Raw genomic sequence first — 12,861 nt, 5'->3', positions numbered from 1 at the left:
AGTGCAGTGGTATGATCTCAGCTCACTGCAACCTCCGCCTCCCGGGTTCATGCCATTCTCCTGCCTCAGCCTCCCAAGTAGCTGGGATTACATGCGTGTGCCACCATGCCTGGCTCATTTTTGTATTTTTAGTAGAGATGGGGTTTCACCATGTTGGGCAGGATGGTCTCGATCTCCTGACCTTGTGATCCGCCCGCCTCGGGTTCCCAAAATGTTGAGATTACAGGCGTGAGCCGCTGCGCCCGGCCACGCTGTTTCTTAAGGTTCAGGAGCTCCCTCCTTGGGTGGAGAAGGACCTCCTGATGGAGGCTGAGCCCCTGGCTGCCCTTGGGCGTGAGTGGTTCACACACCCACCCACCCTAGGGCAGAGCCAGCCCACCAGGGGCGAGGAGGGGTCCTACTGGCTGAGAGGTAGAGGCCCTTCCCCCGCGCCCTTCCTGCTGCCAGGCCCCACCCCGCTGAGGTTCCGCTCCCCTGGGGGAGGCCAGCGCTCCTCTCTCCTTTCTGAGCTTGGACACGTGGGCTTTGTCTCCTCGGCTCTTACCACGGCCTGTCCTGGCGCAGGCTGCCCTTGGTGCTGGAGAGGCCACTGGCCAACGGGCTCATCAGAGCTTGCCGGTGACACCAGGGGCCAAAGGCGTCGCCTAGGGACAATGCAGCCCTCTGTCCTTCCCGGAGCCACTCTGGCCGCGCCTGGTGCCCTCCCCTGGGCCCGCCTGCCCCTTCCGGCTCGTTCTCTCTGTGACCTGGTTCTTGTTCCAGGCCTCACCTGGGCTGCCTGCTGCCCACAGGCTCTGCTCCGGCCCCTCTACAGCACACCTCACCCTCCTTAGGCCCCTTCCAGGGTCCCACTGGGATGGCCCCCCCACCCCAAGCCAGTGAGGCTGAGATAGGACCTTCACCCCAGAGCTGGGTGGGTGGGCGGGCTGCACCGTGGGACCCAGCCACCGGGTCGTGACCACTGTTTGTGGCAGGCATCAACCCAGCTTCACTCCGAGGGACACACACTGGCGTTTGGGTGGGCGTGAGCGGCTCTGAGGCCTCGGAGGCCCTGAGCCGAGACCCTGAGACGCTCGTGGGCTACAGCATGGTGGGCTGCCAGCGAGCCATGATGGCCAACCGGATCTCCTTCTTCTTCGACTTCAAAGGTGGGTCCTGCCCAGCCTCCTGCGATGGGGGATGGCCTTCAGGTCCCCACGTGCTGAGCAGAAACCATGTGGTGGGGCCTCACTCCGTGTAGCATGTGTCCAGCCTGGTGGCGGAAGGTATGCCCAGGGGTCTCCTGTGCTCGCAGCCCCACCTGAGCCGTAGCGCCCTTCCTTGCAGGGCCCAGCATCGCTCTGGACACGGCCTGCTCCTCCAGCATGGTGGCCCTGCAGAGCGCCTACCAGGCCATCTCCAGCGGGCAATGCCCTGCTGCCATCGTGGGGGGCATCAATGTCCTGCTGAAGCCCAACACCTCCGTGCAGTTCCTGCGGCTGGGGATGCTGAGCCCCGAGGGCACCTGCAAGGCCTTCGACGCAGAGGGTGAGTGTGCGACCGGGGCAGCCAGGACAGCACAGGATGGCCCCTGCACCCGCCCCATGCTGTACAGGATCCTGCCAGCTCCCGGGACCCCCACCCAAACACCCACGCCACACCCCAGAGCTCCTCCTGGTGGGGTGAGGGCCAGTGTGGGGCTGAGCGCAGGGCCTGAGGTGCTGCTCCACCCAGGGAACGGGTACTGCCGCTCGGAGGGTGTGGTGGCCGTCCTGCTGACCAAGAAGTCCCTGGCCCGGCGGGTGTACGCCACCATCCTGAACGCTGGCACCAATACAGATGGCTGCAAGGAGCAAGGTGGGCTCTGCCGGGGTGCCTGGGGGCAGGTGGGAGCCGGGGCTGGGGCCGCAGCACTGAGCCGAGCCCTCCGCAGGCGTGACCTTCCCCTCTGGAGAGGTCCAGGAGCAGCTCATCCGTTCCTTGTACCAGTCGGCTGGAGTGGCCCCTGAGTCATTTGAGTACATCGAAGCCCATGGCACAGGCACCAAGGTGATGTGCCCCCGCCAACTCACCACCCCATGACCCTAACCCGTGCCCACGCCTGGAGAGGTGGCCTGGCCAGAGCCCCTGACCCCCCCCCATGTTTCCCACAGGTGGGTGACCCCCAGGAGCTGAATGGCATCGCCCAAGCCCTGTGCGCCACCCGCCAGGAGCCGCTGCTCATCGGCTCCACCAAGTCCAACATGGGGCACCCAGAGCCAGTCTCGGGGCTGGCAGCCTTGGCCAAGGTAGGTGGAGCTGGGCTTGGGGGACCCTCAGGCCCCTGCTCCCTGGGACTGGGTTGCGCCATGGCTGGGCACTGCTGCTTCCTGTTTGCCAAGTGGAGGCAGCGGCTTCCCCACCAGGAACCCCTGTCCCCCGGGTTATGCTTCGGGTCTGAGCAGAGGCACTGAGGCTGATGGCAGGGAGAGCTCGCAGCCAGGCTCGCTGGACCTTTCCTGGGGGTCTCATGTCCTGCCGAGCGCCTGCCGGACACGAAGCCAAGCTGGAGGAGCCACTTGGGTTGGAAGAGCGAGACAGGAGCAGGTCTGGGGGGATCGGCTGCAGCATCAGGGTCTCCCGTGTCGCCCACCCGTGTCTACAGCTTCCCGACTCACTAACAGAGGCCTGCGGCTCTTTACAGAGACCAGGCACAGGAGCCCCGACACCCGCAGTCACTCAGGCCCTCTGCAGCCTCTGAGATGCACCATCTGGACCAATGGGGCCTTAGTGTTCAGGCCACAGCCAGGCTTTAGAGGGTCCACATCAGGCTGGGAGGCAGCAAGGCCCAAAGGGGAGGTCTTGGACCAAGCTGAGGGCAGGGCCACGGCGGCTCAGTCATCGGACCCCTGTGCCATGGCAGGATTAGGTTGGGGACAGGAAGTGTGTCGGAGAGGGCCCTGGAACCCTGGCCCCACATGAGAGTCTCGGGGAGGTGCCTGCCCCCAGCTCAGGCAGCAGTGCAGGGAGTGGGGCGGCTGCCCACCCACCACATACCCCCACAGGTGCTGCTGTCCCTGGAGCACAGGCTCTGGGCTCCCAACCTGCACTTCCACAGCCCCCACCCCGAGATCCCAGCGCTGTTGGATGGGCGGCTGCAAGTGGTGACCCAGCCCCTGCCCGTCCGCGGTGGCAACGTGGGCATCAACTCCTTTGGCTTTGGGGGCTCCAATGTGCACGTCATCCTGAGGCCCCACACGCAGCCGCCCCCAGCACCCGCCCCACACGCCAGCCTGCCCCGTCTGCTGCGGGCTAGCGGACGCACCCCTGAGGCCGTGCAGGAGCTGCTGGAGCAGGGCCTCCAGCACAGCCAGGAGCTGGCTTTCCTGAGCATGCTGAACGACATCGCGGCCGTCCCCACCACGGCCATGCCCTTCCGTGGCTATGCCGTGCTGGGTGGCGAGCAGGGTGGCCCAGAGGTGCAGCAGGTGCCCGCTGGCGAGCGCCCGCTCTGGTTCATCTGCTCTGGTGAGCCCACACTCTGTCCCCAAGGTGGTCTCTTCCCTGGGGAGAGGGCAGGCGAGCTGGAGCTGGTGGTCCCCTGAGGTGCTCTCTGGGACAGGGATGGGGACCCAGCGGTGTGGGACGGCCCTAAGCCTCGTGACGTGCTCTCTGGGACAGGGATGGGCACGCAGTGGCGCGGGATGGGGCTGAGCCTCATGCGCCTGGACCGCTTCCGAGACTCCATCCTGCGCTCCGATGAGGCTGTGAAGCCGTTCGGCCTGAAGGTGTCACAGCTGCTTCTGAGCACGGACGAGAGCACCTTTGATGATATCGTCCACTCCTTCGTGAGCCTGACTGCCATCCAGGTAGGACCCAGCCTGCCAGTGTGTGTGTGCAACGCCAGCCCGGGGCTCTGGCTTTCCCTGGAGCCCGGGAGCTGCAGTCTCTAGTCAGGACCCTGACAGCCTTGTGCTGGGGGTAGGACGGGAGCGGGGACGGGGAGGGGTCTCAATGGGGCCTGGGTGCTGGGGCCATAGGGGCGTCTTTCCTACCAGGAGACCTGGGAGGGTCGATGTGGCGGGGGTGGAGATGGCCCAGTGGGGCCGGGAGCCGCCCCCACCGCTGCACCTGCTGGAGGTTGCTTCCCGAGCGTCCTGTTTCTACCCCAGATAGGCCTCATAGACCTGCTGAGCTGCATGGGGCTGAGACCAGACGGCATCGTCGGCCACTCTCTGGGGGAAGTGGCCTGTGGCTACGCTGACGGCTGCCTGTCCCAGGAGGAGGCCGTCCTCGCTGCCTACTGGAGGGGCCAATGCATCAAAGAAGCGCATCTCCCACCGGGCGCCATGGCAGCCGTGGGTAGGTGTCCCCGAGGTCTCCCGGGGGGCCCCCAGCCCCTCCAAGAAAGGAGGCTGCCTTCTCGGCGTGGGGTCCTCACCTGCAGCCCTGGCCTGGCCCCTGTAGGATAGAGTGGCCCCCGCTGGCCCGGGGACACCCAGCTCAGACACAGCCGTGCGCAAGTCCCCGTGCAGCTGCCCCAGTGGCCCCACACCTGGCAGCCTTGGGCCTAGGCACATGCCCATGGGCATCAGGCCTGCGTGGAGCCCCCTGGGACACAGCCCCGGCATAGTAAGAACCCAGGGGCTTTGGTGAAGCCAACACACAGGTCGCCAGGGTTCCCTCAGACTGGTGCCCTCTGTTGACACCCATCTCTGAGCCCCATGGGCCACATGTGGGCAGGGCTTGGAAAGAACTGGGACTGCAGAGGACTGAGGGGGCCACCATCTGGGACCGGGCTCCCAGGAGCTGCCCCTGGCATCTCTGTAATGGCACCTCCACCCATGGGTCAAACAGCAGGGAGCGAACGTTTCTCATGAAGGCTCCAAGGCTGCCATTACCACGCCTGTCATTACTGCCCCCAGCTGCAGGCAGTGTCCCGGGTAGGTGGGTGGCTGGGAGCGGCTCGGTCCCCACACTAAGCCTCTGAGGCTGGCTCTGCCATAGGCTTGTCCTGGGAGGAGTGTAAACAGCGCTGCCCCCCGGGCGTGGTGCCAGCCTGCCACAACTCCAAGGACACAGTCACCATCTCGGGACCTCAGGTGGGTGCTGCGGCCCAGGAGGGCTCCTCTGTCCCCTGCGCCTGCCACTGCAAGTCTGGCAGGGACATGCGGCCATGGTCTATGCCCTGTGAGGCTCTGACAGACCTGGGACATGGGGCAGGCTTGTCCCCAGGTCCCTTGCCCGTTCCCTCTTGGTTCCCTCTACCTCCCTGAGCCTGAGGTAGGTACCCGGCCAGGATGCTCATCCAGGCTCCCATAATGCCCAGGCCTCTGTGTTTGAGTTCATGGAGCAGCTGAGGAAGGAGGGTGTGTTTGCCAAGGAGGTGCGGACCGGCGGTATGGCCTTCCATTCCTACTTCATGGAGGCCATCGCACCCCCACTGCTGCAGGCGCTCAAGAAGGTGTGCTGACACGGCCTAGGGGGCGCGGGGCGGGCCGGGGCGCCCGTGACCCAGCACTGACCTGGCCCCTCATGCAGGTGATCCGGGAGCCGAAGCCACGTTCAGCCCGCTGGCTCAGCACCTCCATCCCTGAGGCCCAGTGGCACAGCAGCCTGGCACGCACGTCCTCCGCTGAGTACAATGTCAACAACCTGGTGAGCCCTGTGCTGTTCCAGGAGGCCCTGTGGCACGTGCCTGAGCACGCAGTGGTGCTGGAGATCGCGCCCCATGCCCTGCTGCAGGTAGGCCCAGCCTGGGGGCAGCGGGCGCCAGGAGTCTGGGACGGGCACCTCAGCTGAGCACCAAGGGAGCCCACGCGCCCTGCCGCCCCCAGGCTGTCCTGAAGCGTGGCCTGAAACCGGGCTGCACCATCATCCCCCTGATGAAGAAGGATCACAGGGACAACCTGGAGTTCTTCCTCACCGGCATCGGCAGGCTGCACCTCTCAGGGTGGGTCCCTTCCCATCCCGGGCCTTATCTCCTGCAGTCTACAGCATGGGGTCGGTGAGCAGGGCTGCGGGACCCTCGCTGACCCAGGCTGGTGAGAGCAGCCCTGGATGGTCCACCGCAGGGAGTGGGTCGGCTGAACCCAGAGCCCCTGGACCCCGGTGACGGATGTGCCGCCTGTGCCTCCCTTCTCCACAGCATCGACGCCAACCCCAATGCCTTGTTCCCGCCTGTGGAGTTCCCAGCTCCCCGAGGAACCCCCCTCATCTCCCCACTCATCAAGTGGGACCACAGCCTGGCCTGGGACGTGCCGGCTGCTGAGGACTTCCCCAGCGGCTCTGGTTCCCCCTCAGCCGCCATCTACAACATCGGTGAGCAGGGGCCCGGCGGGTGGGCAAGCTCTTCCCTCCCCACACCAGTGCTGAGGCCTGTGCCCTCCTGCAGATACCAGCCCCGAGTCTCCCGACCACTACCTGGTGGATCACACCATCGACGGCCGCGTCATCTTCCCCGCCACTGGCTACCTGTGCATAGTGTGGAAGACGCTGGCCCGGGCCCTGGGCCTGGCCATGGAGCAGCTGCCTGTGGTGTTTGAGGACGTGGTGCTGCACCAGGCCACCATCCTGCCCAAGACTGGTAAGGGGCACCCCAGGACCGAGGCGGGGGCAGCTGGGGGCAGGTGCTGCCCTCTGACCTCTGACTCTCCTGCTCTGCAGGGACCGTGTCCCTGGAGGTACGGCTCCTGGAGGCCTCCCGCACCTTCGAGGTGTCACAGAACGGCAACCTGATAGTGAGTGGTAAGCAGGGCTGGTGGCGCGGGAGCTGTGGGGGCTGTGCCCGCTGGCCATGCCACCCGTCTTCAGGTTCTTCCACGCCTGCCTGCCTGCAGGGAAGGTGTACCAGTGGGAGGACCCTGACCCCAAGCTCTTCAACCACCCGGAAAGCCCCACCCCCAACCCCGAGGAGCCCCTTTTCCTGACCCAGGCTGAGGTTTACAAGGAGCTGCGTCTGCACGGCTACGACTATGGCCCTCACTTCCATGGCATCCTGGAGGCCCGCCTGGAAGGTGGGTACTGACTGTGCTGCTGCCCAAGCCACCGGGGAGGGCGGTCGCCATTGTGGGGGCCACAGAGGGCACCCACGGCTGGGCATGCAGCCTGGGAGGGAGCAGAGGGGCCCGGCGGGCTCTGGGAGGTGGTCCCAGGGACCTGGGAGTTCCACAGCACCAACCAGGCCCTGTGTGCAGGTGACTCGGGGAGGCTGCTGTGGAAGGACAACTGGGTGAGCTTCCTGGACGCCATGCTGCAGATATCTATCCTGGGCTTGGCCAAGCGCAGCCTGCACCTGCCCACCCGCATCACCGCCATCCACATCGACCCTGCCACCCATAGGCAGAAGCTGTACACGCTGCAGGACAACGCCCAAGGTAGTCCCGCCCCAACCCCAACCCAGTGCCCCCAGCCAACTATGCCACACTCACCCGGCTGTCCCCACAGTAACTATGCCACACTCACCCGGCTGTCCCCACAGTAACTATGCCACACTCACCCGGCTGTCCCCACAGTAACTATGCCACACTCACCCGGCAGTCCCCACAGTAACTATGCCACACTCACCCGGCAGTCCCCACAGTAACTATGCCACACTCACCCGGCTGTCCCCACAGTGGCTGACGTGGTGGTGAGCAGGTGGCTGAGCATCACAGTGGCCGGAGGCGTCCACATGTCCCGTGTCCACACTGAGTCGGCCCCACGGCGGCAGCAGGACCAGCAGGTGCCCATCCTGGAGAAGTTTTGCTTCACGCCCCACGTGGAGGAGGGGTGCCTGTCTGAGCGTGCTGCCCTGCAGAAGGAGCTGCAGCTGTGCAAAGGTGAGGTCCCGGCCCTGCCGACTTCGGACACCCCTGGCGATGGGGAGCGATTGCTTCCCTTTCATGTTGACCGCAGACTTGCCTCTCCACGGGGACCCCTTCGGAGTCAGCAACCCCAGCCCAACTCTCCGGCCGGAGCTCATGCTGGCAGCCTCCCTCCCTCCCCAGCCTCCAGTCTTCCTTGTCCCTGGTCACTGTTCCTCAGTCTTGAAGGGGGTCTTGGGGGCAAAGATGACGGATTCAGCCCCTTGGCAGTCACACCTTGGCTAGGCAGAGTAGCCCCTGCAGCTGAATGCGGCCCCTCACTGTGTCCACGGTGGTCAGGAGTCAACGTCACAAGGGTGGGCAGCCCCCTCCTCGTCCCTCAGCTGTTTCTCATCCTGTAGGCAGAGCTGGGTGTTGGCCTCAGAAGGACAGCATGGGTCTGAGAGCCCATGCCAGGCAGGTGCCCTGGGGCTCTGGGAACACCAGGCCTGCCTCCCTCCCTCCCTAGGGCTGGCGCAGGCACTGCAGACCAAGGTGACCCAGCAGGGGCTGAGGATGGTGGTGCCCGGACTGGACGGGGCCCAGGTCCCCCAGGACCCCCCACAGCAGGGACTGCCCCAGGTGCTGTCGGCTGCCTGCAGGCTTCAGCTCAACGGGAACCTGCAGCTGGAGCTGGCGCAGGTGCTGGTCCAGAAGAGGCCCGAGCTGCCAGAGGACCCTCTGCTCAGCGGCCTCCTGGACTCCCCAGCGCTCAGGGCCTGCCTGGACACTGCCGTGGAGAACATGCCCAGCCGGAAGATGAAGGTGGTGGAGGTGGGTGCCTCCTGGCAGCCAGGCCCCTGCCCTGAACGTCGTGCGACCCACCCCAACGTCAGTCACAGAAGGAGACACAGACTCGGGGAGGCCCTGGGCAGTGGGAGGGGCTGGCCAGCTGCCTATGTGGTTCTGTGCAGGTGTTCTGTGCAGTCCACACAGCCACCGTGGAGGGCCCGTGGGCTCCAAGAGGTGTGCTCTAGGCAGGACCCCGGGGATAAGACCAGTGACATCTGCGTGCCCGCGGTTGGCACCATCATCGGGTTGACGGGGAAGCCTTTCTGCCAGACTGGGGTCTCATAGACATTTTGCCCAGCCCCAGGTCAGGGGCACCGGCCTGGTGCGGAGCTGATTCCAGAATTTACCCCCTTCAGGTGCTGGCTGGCCACGGTCACCTGTATTCCCGCATCCCAGGCCTGCTTGGCACCCAGCCCCTGCTGCAGCTGAGCTACACGGCCACCGACCGCCACCCTCAGGCCCTGGAGGCTGCTGAGGCCGAGCTGCAGCAGCACGACATTGCCCAGAGCCAGTGGGACCCTGCGGACCCTGCCCCCAGCGCCCTGGGCAGCACTGACCTCCTGGTGTGCAACTGTGCTGTGGCTGCCCTCGGGGACCCGGCCTCGGCTCTCAGCAACATGGTGGCTACCCTGAGAGAAGGGGGCTTCCTGCTGCTGCACACACTGCTCCGGGGGCACCCCCTCGGGGAGACCGTGGCTTTCCTCACCTCCGCTGAGCCTCAGTATGGCCAGGGCATCCTGAGCCAGGTGCGGCCGCCGGGCAGGGGGACGGGGTGGGGGCCGGGTGAGGACCAGGCCGGCAGGGTCCTGACTGCCGCCCCCACAGGACGCGTGGGAGAGCCTCTTCTCCAGTGTGTCGCTGTGCCTGGTGGGCCTGAAGAAGTCCTTCTACGGCTCTGCACTCTTCCTGTGCCGCCGGCCGGTCCCGCAGGACAGCCCCATCTTCCTGCCAGTGGACGACACCAGCTTCCGCTGGGTGGAGTCGCTGAAGGTCAGGCCCCACCCACTGCCCGGCCCCGCCCCACTTCCAGGCCCCGCCCACTGCCCGGCTGGCTGAGTGCGGCCTGACCGACCCTGTCCTGCCGCAGGGCATCCTGGCTGACGAAGACTCCTCCCGGCCGGTGTGGCTGAAGGCCGTCAACTGTGCCACCTCGGGCGTGGTGGGCTTGGTGAACTGTCTCCGCCAAGAGCCCGGCGGGCACCGCCTCCGGTAGGAGCACGGCCCCTCACCCCTTCCCCTTCCCCACTCGCCTCCCTCTCCCCAGCCTGAGCTCACCGCCTCTGCCCCCAGGTGCGTGCTGCTCTCCAACCTCAGCAGCACCTCTCGCGTCCCGGAGGTGGACCCGGGCTCCGCAGAGCTGCAAAAGGTGTTGCAGGGAGACCTGGTGATGAACGTCTACCGAGACGGGGCCTGGGGGGCCTTCCGCCACTTCCTGCTGGAGGAGGGTGAGCCCCCCACACTGCCCTGCCCCTCCCGGGAGACTGCGCCTGCAGGCCCCGCAGTAGCCCCACCTCCTGTTTCCCTAGACAAGCCTGAGGAGCCGACGGCACACGCCTTTGTGACCACCCTCACCCGGGGGGACCTGTCCTCCATCCGCTGGGTCTGCTCCTCGCTGCGCCATGCCCAGCCCTCCCGCCCCGGCGCCCAGCTCTGCACGGTCTACTACGCCTCCCTCAACTTCCGCGACATCATGCTGGCCACCGGCAAGCTGTCCCCTGAGGCCATTCCAGGTATGGGTGGCATGGGGCCGTGGGAGTGGACTGGACCGGGCATGGGGCCGTGGGAGTGGACTGGACCGGGGAACAGAGACCCCACCAGCCAGGACCTGCCTAGAAGCCCCTTGGCAGGGAAGGGTGGGCAGTGGGGGGCTCAGTGCCGTCTCTCCCAGGGAAGTGGGCTTCCCAGGACAGCCTGCTAGGCATGGAGTTCTCGGGCCGAGACCCCACTGGCAAGCGTGTGATGGGACTGGTGCCCGCCGAGGGCCTGGCCACCTCTGTCCTGCTGTCACCGGACTTTCTCTGGGACGTGCCATCCAACTGGTGAGTGTATCCAGGGTGTGAGCCTGGGCTCCACGTGGGTGGTGGCCAGGCCTTCACTGACCCACCTGCTGCATCCCCAGGACCCTGGAGGAGGCGGCCTCAGTGCCCGTCGTCTACTGCACAGCCTACTACTCGCTGGTGGTGCGCGGGCGGGTGCGCCCCGGGGAGACAGTGCTTATCCACTCGGGCTCCGGCGGCGTGGGCCAGGCCGCCATCGCCATCGCCCTCAGTCTGGGCTGCCGCGTCTTCACCACCGTGGGTAAGGCCCTGCCCCCAGAGCCGGTCGCCGCCCTCCCGGCCCCACCACCCCAGTTCATCAGCGGCACCTCCTTTCCCCACCAGGGTCGTCCGAGAAGCGGGCGTACCTCCAGGCCAGGTTCCCCCAGCTCGACAGCACCAGCTTCGCCAACTCTCGGGACACGTCGTTCGAGCAGCATGTCCTGCGGCACACGGGCGGGAAGGGTGAGCAGCCCTCACAGCCCCCACAGCCCCCACCTGCCTCCTGCCCAGGAAGCAGCAGGGTCTGGCCCGCTGGGCTGCAGTGGCTGGGCCTGCAGTGGGTGTGACTGTCGGGCCCCTCTGGCTCTCTAGGCGTTGACCTGGTCCTGAACTCCTTGGCGGAAGAGAAGCTGCAGGCCAGCGTGAGGTGCTTGGCTCAGCACGGTCGCTTCCTGGAAATTGGCAAATTCGACCTTTCTCAGAACCACCCACTTGGTGAGGCCAGCAGGACCTGGGCGGGGGTGGGCATGGATGGATGTGGGTGGACGTGTGGAAGGCCCTGGGTGAGCACGTCCCCTGCCCACAGGCATGGCCATCTTCCTGAAGAACGTGACATTCCACGGGATCCTACTGGATGCGCTCTTGGAGGGCGGTGCTGAATGGCAGGAGGTGGCGGCACTCCTGCAGGCCGGCATTCGGGATGGGGTGGTACAGCCCCTCAAGTGCACGGTGTTCCCTGGGGCCCAGGTGGAGGACGCCTTCCGCTACATGGCCCAGGGGAAGCACATCGGCAAGGTCCTCGTGCAGGTGAGGGGAGGAGTCCTGGCGCCTCGGGCACCCCAGGCTCTGGTCCCCAGGCAGCGCCTGAGCCGGTGGGTGCTGCTGCCCGGATGCAGGTACTTGCGGAGGAGCCGGAGGCAGTGCTGAAGGGGGCCAAACCCGCGCTGATGTCGGCCATTTCCAAGACCTTCTGCCCGGCCTACAAGAGTTACATCATCGCTGGAGGTCTGGGTGGCCTCGGCCTGGAGTTGGCGCAGTGGCTGATCCAGCGTGGGGCACAGAAGCTTGTGTTGACCTCTCGCTCCGGGGTCCGGACAGGTGAGTCAGCAGCGGTGCCTGTGGACCAGCCTGGGCCAGGTGCAGCCCCGGGCCCCTGAGTCCTTCTCTGCAGCCCACCATCATGGGCTGTCACAGCGCGTGGGGTCTGTTCCCCTCCATCTTGGCGGGCGCTTGCTGGACGGGGCTCTGCAGCTGCTCCCCACTTCCCCAGCCTGGCATGTGGGGAAGAGACTGTGTACCCTGGCCCAGTCCATCTCACAGTCCTGTGTCCCGCAGGCTACCAGGCCAAGCAGGTCCACCAGTGGCGGCGCCAGGGCGTGCAGGTGCTGGTGTCCACCAGCAACATCAGCTCTCTGGAGGGGGCCCGGGGCCTCATCGCCGAGGCGGCGCAGCTCGGGCCCGTGGGCGGCATCTTCAACCTAACCATGGTGAGGGGAAGCCCCGAGACCAAGGCAGGGCCCTGGGTGGGCGGGTGAGGCCCTGGAGCCGCAGGGAGTGCTGAGGATGCCTCCCCCAGGTCTTGAGAGACGCCATGCTGGAGAACCAGACCCCGGAGTTCTTCCAGGACGTCTGCAAGCCCAAGTACAGTGGCACCCTGAACCTGGACAGGTGGGCACCGCGCAGCCCTGCTCCTGCCTCTGCTGGGGTCTGGGCTCAGGGCTGTGGGAGCCAAGGTGGTTCGTTGACAGCCCTCTCTGGCCTTTCCTGGGGGTGGGAGGTTGGGGGTTCCTGGGGGTGCCGGCCGATGGGGAGTGACACGCGTGCCCACAGGGTGACCCGGGAGGCGTGCCCTGAGCTGGACTACTTTGTGGTCTTCTCCTCGGTGAGCTCTGGGCGCGGCAACGCCGGACAGAGCAACTATGGCTTTGCCAACTCTGCCATGGAGCGCATCTGCGAGAAACGCCGACACGAAGGCCTCCCAGGTGGGCCCCACCCTCTCCCCGTGGCCC

General features: G+C 66.3%; 1 protein-coding gene across 1 annotated transcript in view; it reads left to right on the top strand.

The window, feature by feature from the left end:
- FASN (fatty acid synthase) overlaps positions 1-12,861 on the top strand; it is an 18,451-nt gene that overhangs the window by 2,030 nt on the left and 3,560 nt on the right. Inside the window, exons 3-35 of the mRNA XM_011926519.1 lie at positions 975-1,148; positions 1,327-1,527; positions 1,714-1,836; positions 1,913-2,028; positions 2,133-2,267; positions 3,024-3,486; positions 3,640-3,827; positions 4,131-4,320; positions 4,966-5,060; positions 5,288-5,422; positions 5,500-5,703; positions 5,796-5,911; positions 6,107-6,279; positions 6,353-6,544; positions 6,625-6,705; positions 6,798-6,974; positions 7,155-7,334; positions 7,575-7,778; positions 8,272-8,576; positions 8,951-9,340; positions 9,420-9,584; positions 9,682-9,803; positions 9,885-10,039; positions 10,121-10,324; positions 10,483-10,633; positions 10,714-10,892; positions 10,976-11,095; positions 11,225-11,347; positions 11,439-11,659; positions 11,749-11,950; positions 12,188-12,339; positions 12,429-12,520; positions 12,683-12,834. Coding sequence (XP_011781909.1) covers positions 975-1,148; positions 1,327-1,527; positions 1,714-1,836; positions 1,913-2,028; positions 2,133-2,267; positions 3,024-3,486; positions 3,640-3,827; positions 4,131-4,320; positions 4,966-5,060; positions 5,288-5,422; positions 5,500-5,703; positions 5,796-5,911; positions 6,107-6,279; positions 6,353-6,544; positions 6,625-6,705; positions 6,798-6,974; positions 7,155-7,334; positions 7,575-7,778; positions 8,272-8,576; positions 8,951-9,340; positions 9,420-9,584; positions 9,682-9,803; positions 9,885-10,039; positions 10,121-10,324; positions 10,483-10,633; positions 10,714-10,892; positions 10,976-11,095; positions 11,225-11,347; positions 11,439-11,659; positions 11,749-11,950; positions 12,188-12,339; positions 12,429-12,520; positions 12,683-12,834 — 5,880 coding nt within the window. The remainder of the gene's footprint in view (positions 1-974; positions 1,149-1,326; positions 1,528-1,713; positions 1,837-1,912; positions 2,029-2,132; positions 2,268-3,023; positions 3,487-3,639; positions 3,828-4,130; positions 4,321-4,965; positions 5,061-5,287; positions 5,423-5,499; positions 5,704-5,795; positions 5,912-6,106; positions 6,280-6,352; positions 6,545-6,624; positions 6,706-6,797; positions 6,975-7,154; positions 7,335-7,574; positions 7,779-8,271; positions 8,577-8,950; positions 9,341-9,419; positions 9,585-9,681; positions 9,804-9,884; positions 10,040-10,120; positions 10,325-10,482; positions 10,634-10,713; positions 10,893-10,975; positions 11,096-11,224; positions 11,348-11,438; positions 11,660-11,748; positions 11,951-12,187; positions 12,340-12,428; positions 12,521-12,682; positions 12,835-12,861) is intronic.

Source organism: Colobus angolensis, unplaced genomic scaffold, assembly GCF_000951035.1.
Source record: "Colobus angolensis palliatus isolate OR3802 unplaced genomic scaffold, Cang.pa_1.0 Scaffold1, whole genome shotgun sequence".
Lineage (NCBI taxonomy): Eukaryota > Metazoa > Chordata > Mammalia > Primates > Cercopithecidae > Colobus > Colobus angolensis.
Note: the sequence above shows the minus strand (reverse complement) of the source record. Positions and strands in the feature narration are given on the sequence as shown.